General features: G+C 41.1%; 3 protein-coding genes across 3 annotated transcripts in view; all 3 read left to right on the plus strand. All coding sequences in view use genetic code 11, as the record gives it.

The window, feature by feature from the left end:
• EGR_00250 (hypothetical protein) overlaps nucleotides 1-5739 on the plus strand; it is a gene marked incomplete at both ends in the record, with an annotated part of 16185 nt that extends 10446 nt beyond the window's left edge. The window contains 5 exons of the mRNA XM_024489499.1: nucleotides 1088-1330; nucleotides 2429-2542; nucleotides 3588-3685; nucleotides 5226-5420; nucleotides 5496-5739. Of these exons, the coding sequence (XP_024356177.1) occupies nucleotides 1088-1330; nucleotides 2429-2542; nucleotides 3588-3685; nucleotides 5226-5420; nucleotides 5496-5739 (894 nt within the window). The remainder of the gene's footprint in view (nucleotides 1-1087; nucleotides 1331-2428; nucleotides 2543-3587; nucleotides 3686-5225; nucleotides 5421-5495) is intronic.
• A 3077-nt stretch (nucleotides 5740-8816) lies between these two features.
• On the plus strand, nucleotides 8817-13385 carry EGR_00251 (Fimbrin; the record flags this gene model as incomplete). The annotated part of the gene is made up of 4 exons (XM_024489500.1): nucleotides 8817-9098; nucleotides 10499-10762; nucleotides 11102-12052; nucleotides 13026-13385. 4 exons carry the CDS (start codon nucleotides 8817-8819, stop codon nucleotides 13383-13385), a joined length of 1857 nt encoding a protein of 618 aa, XP_024356178.1.
• Nucleotides 13386-16737: 3352 nt separating this feature from the next.
• Nucleotides 16738-19811, plus strand: EGR_00252 (Fimbrin; the record flags this gene model as incomplete). Its single annotated transcript, XM_024489501.1, has 3 exons — nucleotides 16738-17040; nucleotides 17993-18268; nucleotides 18513-19811. The coding sequence occupies 3 exons, from the start codon at nucleotides 16738-16740 to the stop codon at nucleotides 19809-19811; spliced, it is 1878 nt and encodes a 625-aa protein (XP_024356179.1).
• Between the last annotated feature and the right edge of the window lie 520 nt (nucleotides 19812-20331).

Consider the following 20331-nt stretch of genomic DNA (forward strand, 5'->3'; position numbering starts at 1 on the left):
ATAGATTTTATCCGTTGTCATTTTTACGAATACAGTGTTGCAAGAAAGCTGTCTTTGGTTATGTGTTTTCTGTAGAAATTGTGCAAGGTTATTGGGTTTTCTTATATTTTATTTGTTTAACAAAACACATAATATTTTATGAATAGCTATTTTTGGTTCACTTTTTGGGCCATTTATTTCCCATTTCTGTAGTGGTTCTGAGTTCCTTTTTTGGCTATCATTACCCCATGAAATGCTGAAAATGTCCGAATCAGGGAGTGTGATCAGAGTTAATTTATATTTACTAAGTAGCCTGGTCATCTCTTTACCCATTACTTTATTCTCCCCCGTTTTGACTTAATTCTTGCTCCTTACTTCTACTATTGTCGATCTTTTCGAGTCGAAATAGTCAATCCACGAGCCTATGCACTTTAGCACTTTTATTAATGTGCGGCGTAAGTTTTATGGAGTTAAGTACAGGTCAGTGGGTCTTTCCCTGTTATAACTCCTCTTTTAAATCTGCTATTTCCCACTAGTCGCAGACATTTCTATTTCCGGTGTGTGTATGTGATGTAAAGTGGCATTTACATCGAGCTCGCCACGCCAGCTGCAAGCATTCCTTAGCATTTTGCTGGACTTCGTCACGAAACATCTTCCTTTGATTAATTTGAAAGCGTTTCCACCCTAGGCACGATCGTAGGAGATGATAATGCTGAAACTGCCTCTGCATTGAGATGCTGGTTTTTTACTTCAAACGGAACTCGAAGTCCATAAACATGTGGTCTTGGGGATTATCAAATGTTTTTTTATTAAGCATGGGTGTTTTATCGTTTTGTGTTCGTAAAGTGTTTTCCTAAAGGGACAATTCTATTAAGTAAATAAAGTTGAAGGGCTGCTGCCACTCCCCGATTACAATACCGTAATTGGCCACTGGGAGGAGCGTGTATGTTTGTGCTGTTGTGACAACGCTTGCCCCTTCATTTGAATTGGCTTGAATCCGCACGTAGGCTTGTTTTGGATTGGGGGCGAATGAGCCACTGAGATGCTCTTCTCAGATGAGAAAAAAAATCAGAGCGCACACTAATTACTGACTTATTTTATGTCTTAGGTACAAATTCCCTCATCCGAAGACGAATCCTCCGTCCCTGAAGAGGGACCCTCACAGAGTTTCAATTTTGATGATATTCCCATATCCATGACGGGTTCTTGTTGTACACTCCAAGCAAAGGCGGCTCATCCCGTCTTCCTCTCACCTGCTCCCACTCATCTTAACTCTACCCATGCGAAACAACTAATTATCAAGTCTCAAACTCCAGAGGCAAGTATTTTCTGTTTTGGTTATTTCATTTTTGTGAGGTCCAGTGGTTTCTCATTATTTTTGCAGTAAAATTTAATTGAATACATTTTGGCTTCATGCGCGAATCACGGTGCTCTCTTCTAGTTTCAGTAGTCATAACAGGAAGGCCGCCTGCCTTGATTCAGATAATGATGATCCGGTTAACGCCTTATTTTTACATTTGGTTTTTCAGAGGTGTTTCACAAACTTTCAGCGTCTTAGCATCAGTTTAAACATCAATGGGGAATTATTATCTCCCGATGTATTCACTTTTTCAAAATTTTAGACAAGTTATCTAGGGTGCCTTGTCTCTTGCATTTTACTACTAATTCGTGTTCCTTATCATCCAGGCCACCGTGATCACACGTAAATTAAGTCGTTTGAAGTAAGGCAATAGTTTAAATGGGGGTACCGTCTTGTTCATCATACAGCTGATCAAGTTATCGTGGGTCTGTTTCCTCAAGTTTCAACCTACAATCGTTCCCTTAGTTAGTGTTTTTTGCAAATTACTGTTTTTGAAGTTAGTGGCTCAGAGCCATACACTATCTTTCCTAGGTGAAAATGCAGTATAAAGTGCGACATAGGCAGATGTTCTTCGCTCCACACCATGTTTTCTCCTTGGTGCAGCGTCATCGGTTTGCTTGGCTTGAAGCCCCAACGTGGATAATACGTTACCTTCTTTGAAACAATTTTTATCCCCACATCTTGGCAAAGTCATTTGCTTGAGCATTCGGATTAATTATTATGATGAGAGACTCGACGAAACTACTTGTGTGCGCACATTCTATGCAGTGAAAGAAAGCCTTATGTGTTACATCTACTGTTGTGTTCCCTTTTTCTCAGGAATTTCGTTTGTATTCGTAATTCACGATTTGGCTTTATGCTGCTTCGTTCCCTTTCACATCTTGTGCAGCGAAGACCTCCATCTGGGAAAGTTAATTTTGAATTTATGAGGTCTACGGTAATACAGTTTTATGCTTGGACATGTTCATTTTTGAGTTGGTGTGAAAGTTCGCATCAAAGGACACTAAGTTTCCCCTATCTTTTCTTCCAGTTTCTAATTCAAATTATGCTTCTTTTGAAATGAAATCGTTTTTTTTTTCTGTTTCATAGTCGACAAATGACTTCGCATTGCAGGAGGAAATTGAAAGTCTCAAGACGGTTCTTGAGTTGAAATCCGCAGAAGCGGCAGATCTGCGTCAAAAGACGATGCGACTGGAAGAGGAGGTGCATTTTATTATCCATTTTTAAGTTTTAAAAAATCAATTTTTGAGGCTATTTACACCTCTACCATCACCAAAATTGGATCCTTGCTAATTTCCTCCATCTTTACCTTTGGAGTTATTTCGTTCTTTTCTTGATAATTTATTCCTCCAATATTGGTCGGCCAGTTAAACCATTTATAGGGAACCTGAAAGTAATGCATGCTTGTATCTTCTTTTTGAGTGGAATAATTATAGTTTATTTGTTATCAACACTCTCATATTACTACTTTTAAACACTGTTGTAAAGAGCAACTTTTTATTATTCAGGCCAGCTGAAAAGTAGTCATCGTTCCACAATCAATTAAAGATGTATGAGTCCGTTGATTCCTTGATAAGAAGTTCGGTAAAAAGTCGAGTTAATGTAGCGAGACCCGCCCCTAGATTTAGCAACGTAAACTTACTCTCCCCAGATCTTGCTAGAATACTGTTTGAAAACACTTTTATCGGGACCGCTGTAAGGTAAACCCACAATGCTAAGACATTTTTGATGCCTTACCTGTTATTCATATCCGATTGTAAAACATGTCTGAAATTCATTTTTATGTCGCATAGCTTAGCTTGGAATTGCCGGTTTTTTGTTTTTGTGTAGATCAAAGAATCACTGTCGTTGTATCAACAAACGTACCCTCTATTCTGCATGCTCAACACTTACTCCCCCGTGTGCTAGGTTAAGGAGAGATAAATTGTCACATCAGGAGGATAACGAATGCTTCAAATTCTCACAAAGTTTTAGTTTTTACTGGCATGCTTTCCTCCATTCCAGGTTCCTGGATAAAACATTTAGTCGAGAAATTGCTGTATAGGCAACTTTTTATGTACCCTTTTTATTTATACAATCTAAATAACATTTTTGTTCTATTTGTAGCGGATAGAAATCCTTCTGCTCATGTTTAAACAGTGGGTGTTAGATTAAATCTCTACTACTATCGAACAATCGTACATGCTTTTGGAAAATTTGTCTAAAATTTTGGTTTTAGACTTTTATAAACTGCTTACTTTCACTTTAGCTGACAGCCGTAAAAGAATTAAACAAAGAAATCAAGGAGTTGCAAAATCGGAACGAAAATCTGGAGGCCCTTCTGGAGTTGCGTGCTGAGAGTCAGAAGTAAGTTTTGCTCTTGTTTTCGGTCTGTCGTGCTCCCGTCTCCGTGTACATTCTTTCTCAACATCTACTGGTGCACTTATAATTCCTCATCTAATGCATGGAAACTGGAACGGTTGACTCTGAAAATTTCTTCACTTCGTTTTGTTTCATCAGACCTTTGTGCTTCGTGCGTTTTGATTAGGCTCTGTGGTGTTTTGACTTGTCTCCTCGAGGAATCCTGTGGGGATTCTGCCTTTTCTCGACCCAATAATTTGCTAGTCACTCATTTCCCTATTCTTAATTTATCTTTATTCATTCCTCTTACGGGTTGTTTGAATTCCCTTTGAAAGATTTTATTCTAGCTTTTGAATTTCCCTTCAATAATAAGAAAGTGAGCTCTAATTTACTTTTGAAATCCTTTTTTAAGCATGCAATTCTCTCTTTTATCCTGGTTTAGTATGAACTATCCCAAATGGCGCAACTGTCGAAATATTTGGGGCCAATTTAGGTGCAGTTCGTGCTCTTATTTCACAGACAAAATCTGCTTCATCTTGGGAACTTTGCGAAAATTATTCAGATTTTATATGTTCTGACTTTAATCTCCGATCCTTCCATCATAAATTAGATCCGCATCCATCTACTATCTTCACTATAACTATTATTTCGAGGGTTATGATTCCAATGTTCTTATTCCATTGCATAGGTAGAGATTTTCGAGCCAGATAATTATATCGGTTCTGTGTTCTCGTTCCTGGAAATTTCAGGTCAATGCTCATTGCGACAGGGTAGCAATTGCCGTCGTGCCCCCAATGAGGGCATCCATGTATTTTACTATCTCAAATTTTATTCCGCTATATGAAGGGCGGCTAGTCAATCCGTCTACCGGCCAAACGTGTTTTTTTACTGCGGCATTGGCTTGACAACAACTTTAGGTTTTGAGACACATAAGTTAGTACAGCTCCTCTGTTTCGCCCGAGCCCAACGTGGGCTTAACTTATGAATGATGGTTAGGAGGAGTTTTTATGTCAAAGTTGATGGAATTGAACGTTGGAAGGGAAAAGGAAATGATACTGCTCCTTCTAAAGTTTCATCAGAATCATTCGGCTATCATTATGCGTTTAAATTTGCTATCTTCCTTTCAAAGGAAACAGTTTTGTGATATTATTAAATAAATTCTCTTGATAATTACTAAACATCATCTATGATTGTTGTACTTATCCTGGATCATTAATGTTTTTATTAGCATTTTGGCTCGGTTACGGTCAATTTAATGCCGTCTTGTTCAATGGTTGTGCTCTAAGTGCGGCTGTCGGAGTTGTATCGGTTTTTCGTCTGTACCTCGAAAGCAGTTAAAGGTGTCGCTTAAATTAGTTTTTTCCTATCGATATGTACCTTAAATCAACACCCAGGGACGTGCTATCATCGGTTTCCATCTCTGCAGCTGATTTGCGTAGCGCTTAACGGCAGCCTTGTGCATTAGTCCGCTACACAACCGCTTTGCACAGGAGGGCAAAGCGTACCTACTTGCATGGGTTTAGTAAAATTTCATTTTGTGTTTCAGACAATTGCAAGACCGTGTGCAAAGCATGTTCCATAACCTGGAGAAGGCGGTGCGGGACAAGAAGAAGCTCAAAACAGAATGCGAATCTCTTCGATTCAAACTGCTTGATGCTCACCATAAGATTGACCAACTGAATGCAGCGAACGCCAGTGAAGATGATAGCTTTGACATGACTGACTCCCTCTACATGTCCAGGTTAAATCCTCATCACTTTTCTACTCATCCTCTTCTCATCGAAGAATTTGGTGATCCATCCATTTTATCACCTAGATCGGTGTACTCTGATCCTCGTGTGAATAATCCCGTGGCAAGCGGTCGAAGTCCGCGACCAATTTCAGGGACGCCGAAGTCTCCCGTTGACGCAGACGATCGCCTGCCTGCAGGCTCCTTCATCTCATTGGACACCCGCCCTGCCAGCAGTTCCATGCGGCTGCGTCGAGGATTACAGCATGATCGTAGCAAGAGACGCACTTTGGCCACCTCTGCAGAACTAGAGCACCACACTCGACACTGAAGTTAACCACCGCGCACACCGTGTATATAGGGGCTTGCATCATAAGAACTTGCTTGAATTTGATGTCGCATCCGTTTTCGCCTATTAATTATTGCATTTGGAATAAAGCCTTATTCCCTCCCGCTGAAATTTGGCGCTGTAATTGGAACCCTTTTTATGTGAATTATTATGTGATCTTAAGAAGGTGCCATAGTTTGCTGTTTCTAACAGTAATGGATTGTAGTATTGCGGACATCAAATTGCCAAAAAATACACATGCTTCAAAAGCATCAGAATCTCGTTTTTATCTTGAAACGTCTTCTTTGTTGGTTCAGCTGTGTTTGATAACTGCGCACACAAGTTATTTATTCCAGCGTAATAACTATCATGGCGGACGAGACGCTGTTTTGGGAATATTCTTAATCGCGCGAATTTAGCATAATATTAGATGAAAAGTTCGGAGGGTTCAAATCTTGGGGGAACCAGGATTCGGTCAGTCAGGGCCGGATGTGCTCCACTGTCTGATCCAGATTTGGGCCGTGCGGAGATGTGAGATGACACAAGCGGTTCAACTTGCTGCGTGTTGAGTTTTCTCCCGCCTATGTTAACCGTCACGTGGAGCATCACAAGATAATCTTCCTTCGGCCGTCGCGTCTGCACTTGATTTCATGCTCAATTTTCAAATGGATGGCGTCGGTTATCTGTCTTTTCTGGGAAGTGGCTGTTGTGTCAGCGCTTCGGCTCCATTCATACCGATTAACTAGGATTCAGGTTGCATCAGCTGCTACAACTTTCCCACCATTATGAATTCACATATGTGCGTTGAGTCTTTTTGAGTTCATGGGCTTGCTGTCAAAGTGCCATATTTCTTACTAGTTTGCTTGATTCTTAAGATTTTGTGCACAAGTGTTAATTTACGCACACAAGCAAAAATGCTCATTGATTGCTCACGTGCATTTGCTTATGATGTTACGTTGGATTTACCGTTTGAGTTGGAGCAAGTTTTGCAGCGTCTGTGCGCATTCAAATGAAACAGTGCGTTCCAGTGGAGAAAAGAAAATCATCGACAGTTCAATTCGGAGAATGGGCTGTAATTTTCAAATAGGTGCATTAGTGCAGAGCTCCGTATGCAGAGTATACACCTGTATACTGAAAGCGACGTAAATACACATTTAAAACACCTCCAGTAGTCCCAGGTCACTGCATGCATTTACCCATGGCCCCGTGCCCAGTTTTTTCTTCGTTGGAACACTGTATTGCCCCGAGAGTTACTAAGATTAAAGTGTTGTTTGCATAGTCCATTAACTTGAACACACAAAAGCCTTAAATGGCTTACGAGAAAAATTTTAAGCGGGGTTTCGCCATCAGATAGGAAGCAGTGGCAGCTAAGATGCAAAAAGCATCACCAACCTACTTAGGTTTCATCACGCTTTGTGAAAAAAAAGAAACAATAACCCTTGTAGCGAGTCGCAAATGTAACGATTTAAAAGTAACGTCTAATCATCACCAGTCATAAACAGCGGATGGTACCTATGCCAGTTGACCACCTCTTTCAATTCTCTCATTGCAGGTCAACAAGCCGCTAATGAAGCGCCTCAAATTGAGAATGGTTTCCACTCATTCATCCACGCCCTGAATCTGTGATTCAGGAGGTCCGCCAAGATAAGGCCCGTTCACCTTTTGAGGGCGCACAAATCTCTGAGCTACTGTACAATCCACCGACCAGTTTTTGCTTGCCCCTTGCAATATTACCCGGTACGATTTCATAGCAAGCTTCACTTGATCTGCCGCTAATTGCACGGATTGAAGTCAAGCTTCTCCAAGTGCGGGCCGCACTTCGGTTTTCGCCTCTGCCTAATGAGATATACACCCATGGTAATTATGGTGCAAGAATGATAAAATTGAGTTTGCTCTACCCGTATACTTTCCGTGATTACCACCACATCGTCAAAAGTGTCATTCAACCCACAGCCATAACTCTACTAGTAGAAGTTATGCTATTGCTTAATATTACATTGAAAAGCATTACCTTTGTCGAATCTTTGATGTGAGTAGTGGACTAATACAACAACACCTCACGATAGATTGGTTAGGCAGAATGTATGGAAGTTTTTTTGGCAGTAGCACAACTGCCTACAAGGAGTAAAGCTGACAATCTGTGCATCACTCACAGTTAATCCGTTTATGTGTTCGTACCTGTAAACACGTCTGCACATAACGACTCATTCACAACTTCCTACTTTGGTAGGCTTCACGCCCTATGGATGTGGGTGGATTTCAGCATCGTCTTCACGCCACCAGTTTTGGTACCACTATTGGATTATGTGGCAGTAGCACTAGACACTTAGTCAAGTATTTCAGTCACCACATAAACAACATACCAATGTAAATTGTGGGTGGTAGCTAGGCTTTTCGACGGCACATTAGGTCATGCCATGTACAGGCGACTGGACTAAGTATTACGCAATCCGTTTTCAAGAATGCAACCGTGCTGCCATATAGTATTCTATGGAGAATCATCACTATGCTTTTCACGGGACCTTTAAATGCCCATTCCCTAGTTTTTGCAAAATTACATTTCTTGATTTGAGTGAAGTATTTCTGATGAAATTTTAACTTCTTCGAGTAAGCGATGGAAGTTGAATAGAATTTCAGTGAGCTGTCGTCCAGGCTTAATGTAGATCATTCCAACAAAAAGTGCTTTAAATTCCGGAATAAGTAAATCTCGCTAGTCTTTCATTAATTTAATCCGAAATTGAAAGAAGTTACTTTGTGTTTGTTATCTGGTGTCTCCAGCTGAGAAAAGTATGCATTATTATTAGATGAGACGTGAGAAGAAAGCGTAAAGTGGACGTTTGTGTCACGTAGTGGCACACGCATACACATTCAGGCACACACTTGACACACCTTACTATAACAATATCGTGTGGCATCGCTCAGCCAATACTGTGAGTGCGTGTACCTCAACATTTACCTAACAGTGGCAACACATTTGCATTGCAATTGGCTCCACAACCGGTATATTCACTGAAGCCTGGAGGTGTTTTGTGAGGGTTGCTAAGGCAATTCACATCAGAGGTGTCTGATCAGAGTAAAACATGAGCTTTGACGAGGAGCAACTTGATGATCTTTATGCGGCCTTTCCTGACCTCCGAACCCATGGGGCCATCTCGTCGGATGATATTAGACCTGCACTTGAAAAACTTGGCTGTCCCATCGCCGGTCACGAGCTCAGAGAAATTCAGGGGGGACGAGGGCGAGGAGGTGGTCTTTGTGATATTAATGAATTGCACAAAATCTACAGGAAGGCTAAATTTCTGAAAATCGACTCAAAGAGAATCCTTAAGGACGCTATTCTCAAAGGTGTACAAGAAGCAAAGGTAATGTGACTATTACACCACTGCAGTGGTTTGAATTTCAATTTATCGCATGAAAAATCTGTTAAATATTTATTTGTTATTTTGTCCCACTGCGCCTTTTTAATTCACGCTACATCACCACCAGAATCGAAACTTGCATGATGCGAAACAAGAAATCAGGATACGAAAACAGGTTGATAAGAATATTTAATAAGACAATATTAATTCTTTTTTGAATTCGAATTTATGTTTGGTGGCAGAAATCTGTTTTGTAAAAATCTTAAAGCAGAGGAACGTAATGTGAGCCTCTTTAAATGTCTCTACCATTAAATGGCCCTTAAATGCACCACTGCTTTGTTCACTATCCTTCCTCTCTGCTTTAGCTACATTTAAACCGGTGCTAATTCCCCTCCCTCAAATGCACACCAGTATTAATCAAAGATATCTATCAGGATCAAATGTTAAATGTTAGGGATAATACTTTATTCTTCAGGCACCATTATAAAAGTAAAGTCTGGTGGGAAAGAGTGAAAGTGAGTTGCAAAGACCGAGCCAGATGCGGTTTGAAAGATCCAGATGAACAATTATATTTCCTATTCCACTTGTCCTCAAGGTCACACTCTTCGCTTCCAAGACAATACTGCTTATTACAACTGATCCAATAAGGGCGTATGGTCGTTCTGGTAGAGCAGCGGTAGACAGTTGGGCTACTTAACTAAGGATCTGATGAGAGCCCTTCTTACGTACAAGTCATCCATTTAATCTTAGGATGTTTATTTTAATTTTTTTTGCACTACGATAAACCATCAAGTTGTTTGCATTGCTCCTACATCAAACAATCAGCTTCCAAGCAAGTTCATTGTTATTCACGTGATATTTACTTGGATTATGTGATGATTGGGTCCTCACGGCCAAGCACTGTTACCTCATTTCAGCGTTGTCAATTCAGAAAACCTTCATGTTGTTTTCAGTAAACAGCAGAGCCACATGTGTGAACTTTTGGACTTATTATTATTTGCCTTTGTCTCATTCACCAATAACGTGGGCACTAGCTCAATGTCTTGACAGGCTCATCTAAAACCTTAATACCATGACAAAAGCTTTTTACCCCTGCATGTGCACGCGGCGTTGCAGTAGAAAAGTGCACATTGGAAAAGTACCTTGAATATATCAACCTCCATAAACGATAAAGCGATCTATTTTAAAAACAGTGTGGTAAAAATATTTGCTGTAATAAATAGTAGTCCAAAGACTCTGTTTGACAGTGTTAAGGGGAATTTGAGATCAAAAAGTACAATTAAAGCGCTTAACTACTATGGCAATTCAGAAAGTAGGCACTCAAGTCAGCTCGCAGATTGTGGCATTGTTCTGTTGAATTTAAGCATTATAACGGGATTTGGTAAATACTTGCCACATGCTAGACCTATGACACGGAAGTGGGTGGAAAGCACACAGTGACGAAGTCAGAGGAGAAGGCTTTTGCGAATTGGATAAACAAGCATCTCCAGGGTGATCCCGATTGCGAGGCTCTGGGTCTCATTCCTATCAATCCAGATGTCGATGGACAACTCTACGAGCGCTGCAAGAATGGCATTATCCTTGCAAAAATGATCAACGTTGCGGTTCCCAACACCATTGACGATCGCACCCTTGAGAAAGGTGAATCCCTCAAGGCCATTTTCAAGGTCAGGCAAAAGTCAAATGCACCCATCTACTCCAAATTCGCATTCTTTTCCATAGGTTTTACACAGGTTATAAATGATAGGAGCATTAATTCTTTAAATAATAAATATGTCTATTTATTAGCAGTCATTTCAGAGGGTGCGACGTGATAAAAATGCATAAGTTGGGACCTTTTGTGCGGATTTGCTTACTGATTCTCAGTAACAGTTTTATAAAACTAAATTTCTGGTGAGGCACTTCGTGGTAGATCATTGTATGAAAGCTAACCCAAATAATGCGCAATTGTTTAAGGTTACCTATTCATGCTGAATGTCTATGAATCATATGCCCTCCGTCTGCAGAGAAATGAAAACTTGACATTGGTGGTGAATTCTGCAGCAGCAATTGGTTGCTGTATGGTCAACATTGGCCCAGAGGATATCTCGGAGGCTCGAAGACACCTATTGTGTGGTCTCATCTGGCAACTAATTCGTAAGGCCATTGTGGATACTATCACATTGGCACAGCACAGCGAATTGGCTTCTCTCCTTTCATCGGGAGAAACTTTGGAGCAGTTGGCAGCTCTCAAGCCCGAGGAGCTGCTCATGCTATGGGTAAACTACCATCTTACTAACGCTAACAGCGTTCGGCGCCTCACCAACTTTACTACCGATCTCTGCGACTCGGAGATATACGCCACTCTTATGGAGCAGATTACTCCACTGGATCTCCGTTCACAGCTAATCAGCTCGAAAGTCATTTTGGAGGAGCCCTCCCTCGAGAAGCGTGCTTATATGGTAATGGAGAATGCAAGATTATTAGACGCAGGAACTCTGCTGGTCCCAGAAGACATTTACACAGCCAAACCCGGAAGTCACAGTGACAAGCTGAACCTTGGTTTCATTGCAACTCTATTCAACATGTACCCAGGTTTGGAGACTCCTGAAGATCTCAACATTCAGCCAGAGACTCTAGAAGAGAAGACCTATCGAAACTGGATGAACTCCATGGGTGTGTCGCCAATCGTTAGCAACCTTTACAACAACCTTAACGACGGACTCGTACTGCTTCAATTGATTGACATTATAAGGCCGGGTACAGTTGACTGGAAGCAAGTGACGACAAACTTTGACCCCAAAAGGGAACTCTTTCAGAAACAGACCAACTGCGTTCTTGTGATCGATTACTCAAAGGTGATTGGCATTAAAGTGGTCAACATTAGCGGTGAAAACATTCGCGAAGGAGCGACCAAACAAATCCTCGGCCTCTGCTTCCAATTCATGAGGGCTTATACTCATAAGCTGCTTAAGCAGGTAGGTTAAAGCTTGTTTCTCTGTGGTATTACAGAGAGCAAATCTTATTCAATTTACCTTTTGAATGGCGAACTCAATGAATTCCTTTTCAATATCTGCTGAAAAGTAGTGCTCCCATTTTCGATTAAGCAGATGAAGTGCCCAGGCTTATTTTGGAAGTAAATGAACCCTAAGCGCTGGTTAAGGAGCCGATTGGAAACTTTTACTCTAGTAAAATCGCTTGAGTACCAACCAAATGATACATCAACAAAAGCGTAGGGTGGTGATAGAAAGCATCCTTCATGATCGACGATTGCGCTTACATGCAAATGTGCGGTGTGCATACGCAGTGCAAATCATTTTTTCATAAAATTATCACACGGAAGCAAAAAATGGTATCATCCATTGCTATGAATGGTTCACTTCTTTCGCAATAGTCAACACAGATAAAGTACCGAGTTCACCCGAGAGGTTTCGCAATGTGCATTTTTTGACAAAATAGGCTGAAATGCTGTTTACCAAGTTCGCTAGGGAGCATTTCGCTCAAAAAGCAGGTCTACTTTAATGAAACACTGTATGCGATTGTACTTTGTTCCTCCTGTGTTAGTTCATTGGCGTTTTTACCCCTATAGAGCCTCGTTCCGAGGAAGCATGACAAGGCGTTTTACGGATTTTTAATGGTGATATAAAGCTAAGAGCAAAATCTTCGTCTTGCTATATTTTAAGACGATAGAAACAAATGAAACGATGTTTGTTTATATCTCAGAAAATGGGCAGAATCGGTAAATTCCTCATTTTGATTGCTTACTGTTCCACATTCCGTTACCAATCCTATTACAATTCATCGCTTCAAGCAATAATTTAACCGTATTTGCTAGATAGATAAGATATGCTAGTTTAGAAGGATATTGCTTTGCTGATGAGGCTCAAAGACAGAGTATTAGGCTGTAAACCTGCCACCATGGCTAATGGTTAATACTTTATGATTAAAAAGGCAAGCGGAGTAGGCAGCAATGCGCCAATCGAAGACTCGGACATTCTGACATGGGTGAACGACCGACTGAAGGAAGTGGGTGAGCCACCAATAAGCGGTTTCCGAGATAACGCGCTTTCCAACTCACGTCCGATTGTGGCGGTGCTCGAGAGCATCTCAAAGAAGGGTGCGTCGCGCAATATGCTTACCGATGACAACTTTGCCAACGCCGTCTACGCCCTCTCCTCCTGTCGCAAGGCTGGGGCTCGTGTCTACGCCCTGCCCGAACACATCTGCACTTGCAATCCGAAGATGATTATCACCATTTTCGCCTGCCTTATTGTCCTCTCTTACAGCCTCAAAGTCGTTCCTAACCAATGAGAAGATCCCTACGGTGCAGAATCCACATGCTTCTCTTTCCTGGGTTCCATTTTTGCCTTCTGACGTCTTTTCCAGCATTGGCTTTATCACTGTGTGGTGCGAATATTTGTGGAGCACCTTGCAAATGAATACCAATGCGTTATTTTTCCTCCACATACATGATATTGCTGCCACTAAGTATTAATTTGAAGTAACTGACATCTGCTTACAAGGGCTACGATTCTAAAGCTGTGGCGTTATTACTACGGTTAGAAGTAAACATGGAGGAACGCATTAGCCAATTCGATCATTAACTAACCAGGATACGTTCACTTCCAGGTCATAAGTATATATTAAGAAATAGATAAGCTTAACCTATTTTTTTTAATTAATCATTTTTGTACCATGTGTCAAAGATCAGCAGCGTGGGTAGGGACGACGGTCAAAAGCAAGGAATCGACATTAAATTGGTCTGATTCGGAAAGAACTAATATTCAGACTATTTCGACGCTGTCCAAAAACGCTTGATATTTTAGAATCAGACTTTGAGACCGGTGTAAACAGTGCACTTTGTGTTTTAGGCGTAAGATTGCATAAATTTTGTACCAAGGTCTCAGTCCATTAACTAGACTGAGTTTCACAAATTTCATTCAAACGGGTACAGGCTGATAACTTTTGGTTTCGAAATGGAGCATGAAGCTACCTAAATGAGGCAAGTCCTGACAATGAAGCAGCAGTAAATGTGTCTTTTTGCGCTTACCGATTTGATTTAAGATTGCGAAAAATTTATGGAAGGATTATGAACTGTGCTTCATTTCAAAAGGGACCATAAAACTTGGTTGCAATGGGTTTTCTTTAATTACTCATCCCTGACAAAATGCTTTCTTCATTTTACCAATTGAGTCGATGGGTAGCTTTATGGACACATTTTGAGAATTTAAAATGCAAAATGTTTGAAAATGTCTCGGTGGATGACGCTAATTTTGCCAAAAAATGATGGTTTGGAACTAAATCTAGCCAAGCCAGTCGATGACAGGGACTCTAGGCGGCAATGAAGTTTGAATAGCAACTCTCAGGCGGAGTTGCGGCTGACAGAGTGAAAGGCAGAAACAAAGTCATTTCGCATCGCACACACTTTGCATTCATGAGTCATCGTTCAAATGCAGATTCTCAAATGTCGTCAGCCTAATGTCAGAAATTTGCATATATGGAGTCGAATGGTTAGAGTTGAGACCTTACAGAAGGCTAAATGAGTTGAGACCTGAGTCCCGGTGAGCGCAGCAACCAAAAAAAATACTCGAGTATTACCTATTTGGGTTAGCAAAAGAAGCTTGTGGTGATTTGGGTAAAAAGTGAGTCGTACAAAGTTTCCTTGATGTATCTCGTTTATAGACCATTCTTTTAGCAAAATTACCCATAAACTCTCTTGTAAGGTTAACTTCAGTCAGCCAATAGCGGTGAAAGGGATGTGCACTAGTTCGTGCGACCCAATCACGGGCCTATGCGCCACAGTCTAACCGATAATTAACCAATGGATAAGCAATTTATGATAAAGCTTTGAAGGATGCTTTCAATGCAATGTTTTCATGTTCAAAGGTAGCTCGTGCAGAGTAATTTTTGGTTCAATCAGAGCGAAGGGTACTTATAAAACTCGGGGTCTAAATTGTTTTATAGTAATCAAGAATAGAAATCAGCCATTTTTCCTCTCAACCTAATGGCTTTCTAGCTGAAATACTCACTCTCCGTTGACACATAAATCCCCTGTGTAAAGCATTATAATATATTTGAAATCGGGTCCTGTTGAGTCACATGGACCAATGGAGACGATCAAGCATTATAAATTGGTTAAAAATCTTACTTGAATTGTGTAGTGCAACTAGTGCCCATTTATGGTTCTATAAATTGAAGAACCTCCACAACAACGTCATACCTGTAATGTGGTGTGTGATTATGCAAATCGCTTGAGGCAGCAGTCAAAAATAAGGGTGGAGTGAAACTGCAGTAAGTTTATACTGAGTGTCTATCTATCCATCAGCATATCCATATACCTATTTATCTATCTATCACTTCATCCATCCAGCCGTATGCGTATTTATCCACCCATATATCCACCCGTCTCTCCCTTTATCCATCATTCCACCTGTCTATTCATCTATCTATCTATCCAACTCCCTTCTTAGGTCGATATTTGTAGGCTCTTGAAACGGCAATCTATCGGAGCATCCCACTAAACTCCGAATGACACGGCCGTGTGCCCTTTTTCGCTTCCCTCATCCAAATGTGGATGTGATATAAATTTACGAATAGAGAGACACAAATTCCAGCTAGAATTTAATGAATAGCGAGTTCTGCCCAATATCTTTGAGTGTGATAACTTATGAACTGCCACAAATCGGTATCGCAGCAATTCATGCAAGATAAAATTGAAATGACATTATTTGGTTGAACAGCCCCACACAAAAAGGTAGGTGTCAGTAATACAAAAGGAGAAAATAAGCCAGCAAATTTAAATGAATTAACTCAAAAGCTAATATGGGAGTTAAATTAGCAAGGATAAATAGATTTCAATCTGTTGTGCCGTGACAGGCGGCGTGCATGAACTGTTTGATGGGAATCTATTATTATCTTCAACCATTACCTACTTTACATTTAAGGTATTTTCGAATCTAAAGGGTCATGTTCAATACATATTTTTGGAGGTCACTTTAAGTATTATGAAGGGACACACGTTCACTTTTCATACCATGGACACTTACATCGCGACCATGAGATGTATCAGTAAAAGGAAATATTGATGAAGAGAACTCTCATAGATTCGGCTAAATCATGAATTGTTGAAATTGTGAGTTCGTAGTCAAACCAATTTTTACAGTATGTACGTGAGCGTTACATGTAAAAATAGATACGAATAAAGCCCAATCAATTAGACGTGCAGAAAAGCTCGTTTTCACGTGAGAGTGGTGCAATGTTTACCATAGCGCTTTGAATAACTAAAACATTTCCACATTTTTAATGAAAAAACATTCCAAACCGAAAATTCGACTGTGAGTTCAGTGTGCGATTTAAAAAATCGCCAGAAAGGTATTTAAGTACCTCTTAAGAGCACACTAAGTACGAAGGACAAGTGAACCTGCGCACACACCGGAGGTCAGATGCGCGTCTATGCTCGCAACCGACCCGGCAAATCGATTGAAAGGGGGAAGAAGTCGTTTGGCTGACTAAGGTCGAGACGCGCGAAAACGTTAGGAAGTCGTAGGTGACCTACAATTGCGCAGCAGTGAATCACAACATCGTAGCACAGTAGATGCGCTGGTTGAGGTCACCTGAGACGACCATAGACGCTGGCGAGCAGCCACCTACTTAGCATTTTACGATGTGTTGTTCGGTGGAATCCCACGAGCTGTCGGAGATGATTGCGGATCTCTCGGAATCCTTTCCCACCCTGTACCGCGGCTGGTTGCCCCGCAGTCAGGTGCGTGCAGCACTAGAAAGGGTCGGCTTCGCTCTCTCCGGTGGCGAATTCAGATGCCTAGTCGAGGAGACGTTTATGCGACCTGGATGCGACCATATCTGTGTGGCTACGTTGATGGAAATTATTAGAATGCTACAGGCAAATCAGGAGAAACAGCAGTTGATTGAAAAGAAGAGGGAGCTCAGAGACCGAGCTGATTTAAGAGTAAGTTGGGTCACTCATTCCAGATAAATACAGCATTTCAGTCCAATTCCCTCAAATTTTGTAAACACGCCCATGCATCTAAATCTAGCTTAAAAACCGAATGATTATGCTTATGATTTGCTTCTTGATCAAATCATTGAGAATTTTGACTTGCAAATCTCAAACATCCTGCGACTAATATATGCCACAGCACCGTGGTGGTTTTAAGGGGGTTTTTATTTCTTTACTAATAGGTATACATGCTTAGGATGCTAACATACTACTCCTCCCTATTAATTAGCCCAAAAGAAATTCTACCGAGACATTGGGGTATTTGTTTTGTTCGGCTAAACAGAACACTCTTTTACTGATGTACATTCGGCACATCTTAACCGTTTTATGGTCTATTACAACGAGGCGAATCTACTTCATAAGCAACTTGAAAGACTCAATGACGTTTGCAGTGAGTAACCTAAATGTGTAGGTTATTTGCAAATAAATTTTCTTGATACTGAGTGTAGACCTGGGGCTATGGTTTTGTGTTGTGCCATTCGTGGACTCTGTTTCAAAATATAAATCCTTCAATATATCACTAAAGCCAAAGGATGACGTTACAGCAACCCACTGAACTCAATGTTTATACAGTCGTCAAATCTGATGGGAGTTGCATAATGATACAAGTGTAATCCGATTTTGTGATTTCATATTTTACCAAAGAGATGGTGCGATTGGGTAGTCTATTTTCCTGTAAGTGGCTGACAGGAAATCATCAATCTTGGTTGCAAATGGTCTATAATTTCGTTCAGATTGGAGCTATAGTAATAAGATTGGAATAGGACCTGAATGGGGTGAATGGCTCAAAAAAGCTCATAATGTTTATTACAAGTCACCATGTTTTTACTCATAATTACTGCTTTTGGACACTTGGACGCAATCACCAAAGAGCACGGCATTTAAATTTTTATGACTATAGGTCTATGAGACGGAGGTGCAGGAGAACTCAACAGCCACGGCGAAGCACTCGGTGAGCCCAGCCGAGGAGAGGGCCTTTATTGATTGGATAAATCGTTTGCTGGGTCCGGATCCGGACCTTAAGCACCATTTGCCTATCGACTACACTGTTGACGGGCAGCTGTACGAGCGGTGCCGCGACGGTTTGCTGCTCTGCAAACTCATAAACGCCGCTGTACCGGACACCATTGATGAGCGCTGTATTAATAAGACTCCCACAAAACCAAATATCTTTAAGGTATTTTCTACCCTCATCCCAACTCAACCTTATCTCCCTGTTTTTCCCCGGCCTTTTTATTAGCCTTTGAATGGTTTCGCATTTTGTGAACGAAACACCAATATATAAACGCGTTGACCTTCTTCAGAAGAAATTTGAAAATAGCGAAATTAAATTGCTAAGCAGTAAATTTTCCATAATTACTGCATAGGTATGCAATATGCAACTCCGAAACATACCTAAAAATTTCCTTGGTTTTTCTTAGATAAATGAGAATCTTACACTAGCAGTAAACTCAGCCGAGTCAATTGGATGCTGTGTGGTCAATGTTGGCCCGGAGGACATTGAACAGTGTGCCCGTCACCTAGTGCTCGGTCTTATCTGGCAAATCATTCGTATCGGCCTGCTCGGTATGATCTCGATTCAGCATCACAGCGAGCTTATCGACTTGTTGGAACCGGGAGAGACTGTAGACAATCTGCGTTTTCTTTCTCCTGAGGAGTTGCTCCTCCGTTGGGTCAACTTCCACCTTGAGATGGCCGGCAACACGCATAGAATGACAAACTTCACATATGATGTCATCGACTCAGAGATTTACGCCACGTTACTCCAACAAATCGCCCCTGAAGATAAGCAGTCCTTTCTTATACCCGTAACTGGAATCATGGCTGAGAGCAACATGTATTGCCGTGCCGAAATGGTCCTTGAAAACGCCGAGTTTCTCAACGCAGCTGCCTTCATCTCACCTGACGATATTGTGAATGCAGCAGAACGCGGAATGGCTCGGGACAAACTTCACCTGGCCTTTGTGGCCAACCTTTTCAATCTCTACCCAGGTTTGAAGTCAAAACCATCTGTGGACGTTCCCGAAACACTAGAGGAGAAAACTTACCGCAACTGGATGAATTCAATGGGTGTTGCGCCGTTTGTGCGTGATCTTTCCAGCGATCTACGCAGCGGTCTCATATTTTTGCAACTTCTAGATGTCCTGGAGCCAGGAACTGTAGCCTGGAACAAGATCGTTCGTGTCTTTGATCCAAAGAGACAGATATTCCAGATGCAAGATAACTGTGCTTACGTCGTTGAGTATGCCAACTTACTGAATGTCAACGTGGTCAATTTGAGCGGAGAGGATATAAGAAATGCAGAGAGGAAATTGACATTAGGACTCACCTTCCAACTAATGCGAGCCTACACCATGAAGATGCTCTCTGAGTTACACCAGTGTTTTGGTCACCTCTGTGAAAAGGACATCCTTGAATGGGCGAATGAGAAACTGGTCTCGGTGGGAGCCCCGATGCTTGCCAGTTTCCGCGATTCCACGATCTCAAATGGTGTGCCTGTGATGAACCTCATCAATGCAATCAAACCTCATTCGATTGACAAATCGATGGTGCTGAAAGATAAGCTAGCGAACTGTCGAATTGCAATCAGCACTGCGAGAAAAATCGGGGCTAGAGTTTATGCCCTTCCGGAGCATTTGAGAGACGTGAATCCGAAGATGGTCATGACGGTTTTCGCCTGTCTGATGGCTCTTGACATACAACTCAACGGAGCACCGTAAAAGGTGTAACGCTTGCATTTTACTAACACGATTCTCACAAATAAGGTCTCTGACTCCTACTCTTATGGATGCTTTAGTATAAGTCCCATAATTCCAAATCAAGTGGTCTGTAAATAATTCTCCTAAACATGAGATGAGCAAATGCACTTACCATGTTAGCGCTTTTAAGGGCCATTAATTGATACACCTTGCACCATGTACCAATAAACGATGTCTTAAAGGGAATTCGCTGGAACCTTTCGATCGTATCAGAACTGGGGAAGCAAATAGTCATGACATGGGCTATGGAGGTGCTTAATTGTATTTCAAGAGTTATTTGCCTAAATCTTGCTTTAAGTAGACCTACTTTTAAAAAAGGCTTTGCACAATATTCATCTTGAACCGAATTTTTTAGTAAATATTAAAATAATAAGGCTCTCCTCCTAGTGTTTAGTACTGATATTATCGTAGGTCCTTTAAAAGAAATGCAACAAGACTAGTACTGATTGCAAGCAAAGGTGAGGGTAAGACATCCAGTTAT

This window comes from Echinococcus granulosus, assembly GCF_000524195.1.
Source record: "Echinococcus granulosus chromosome Unknown EG_S00001, whole genome shotgun sequence".
NCBI classification, from domain to species: Eukaryota; Metazoa; Platyhelminthes; class Cestoda; order Cyclophyllidea; family Taeniidae; genus Echinococcus; species Echinococcus granulosus.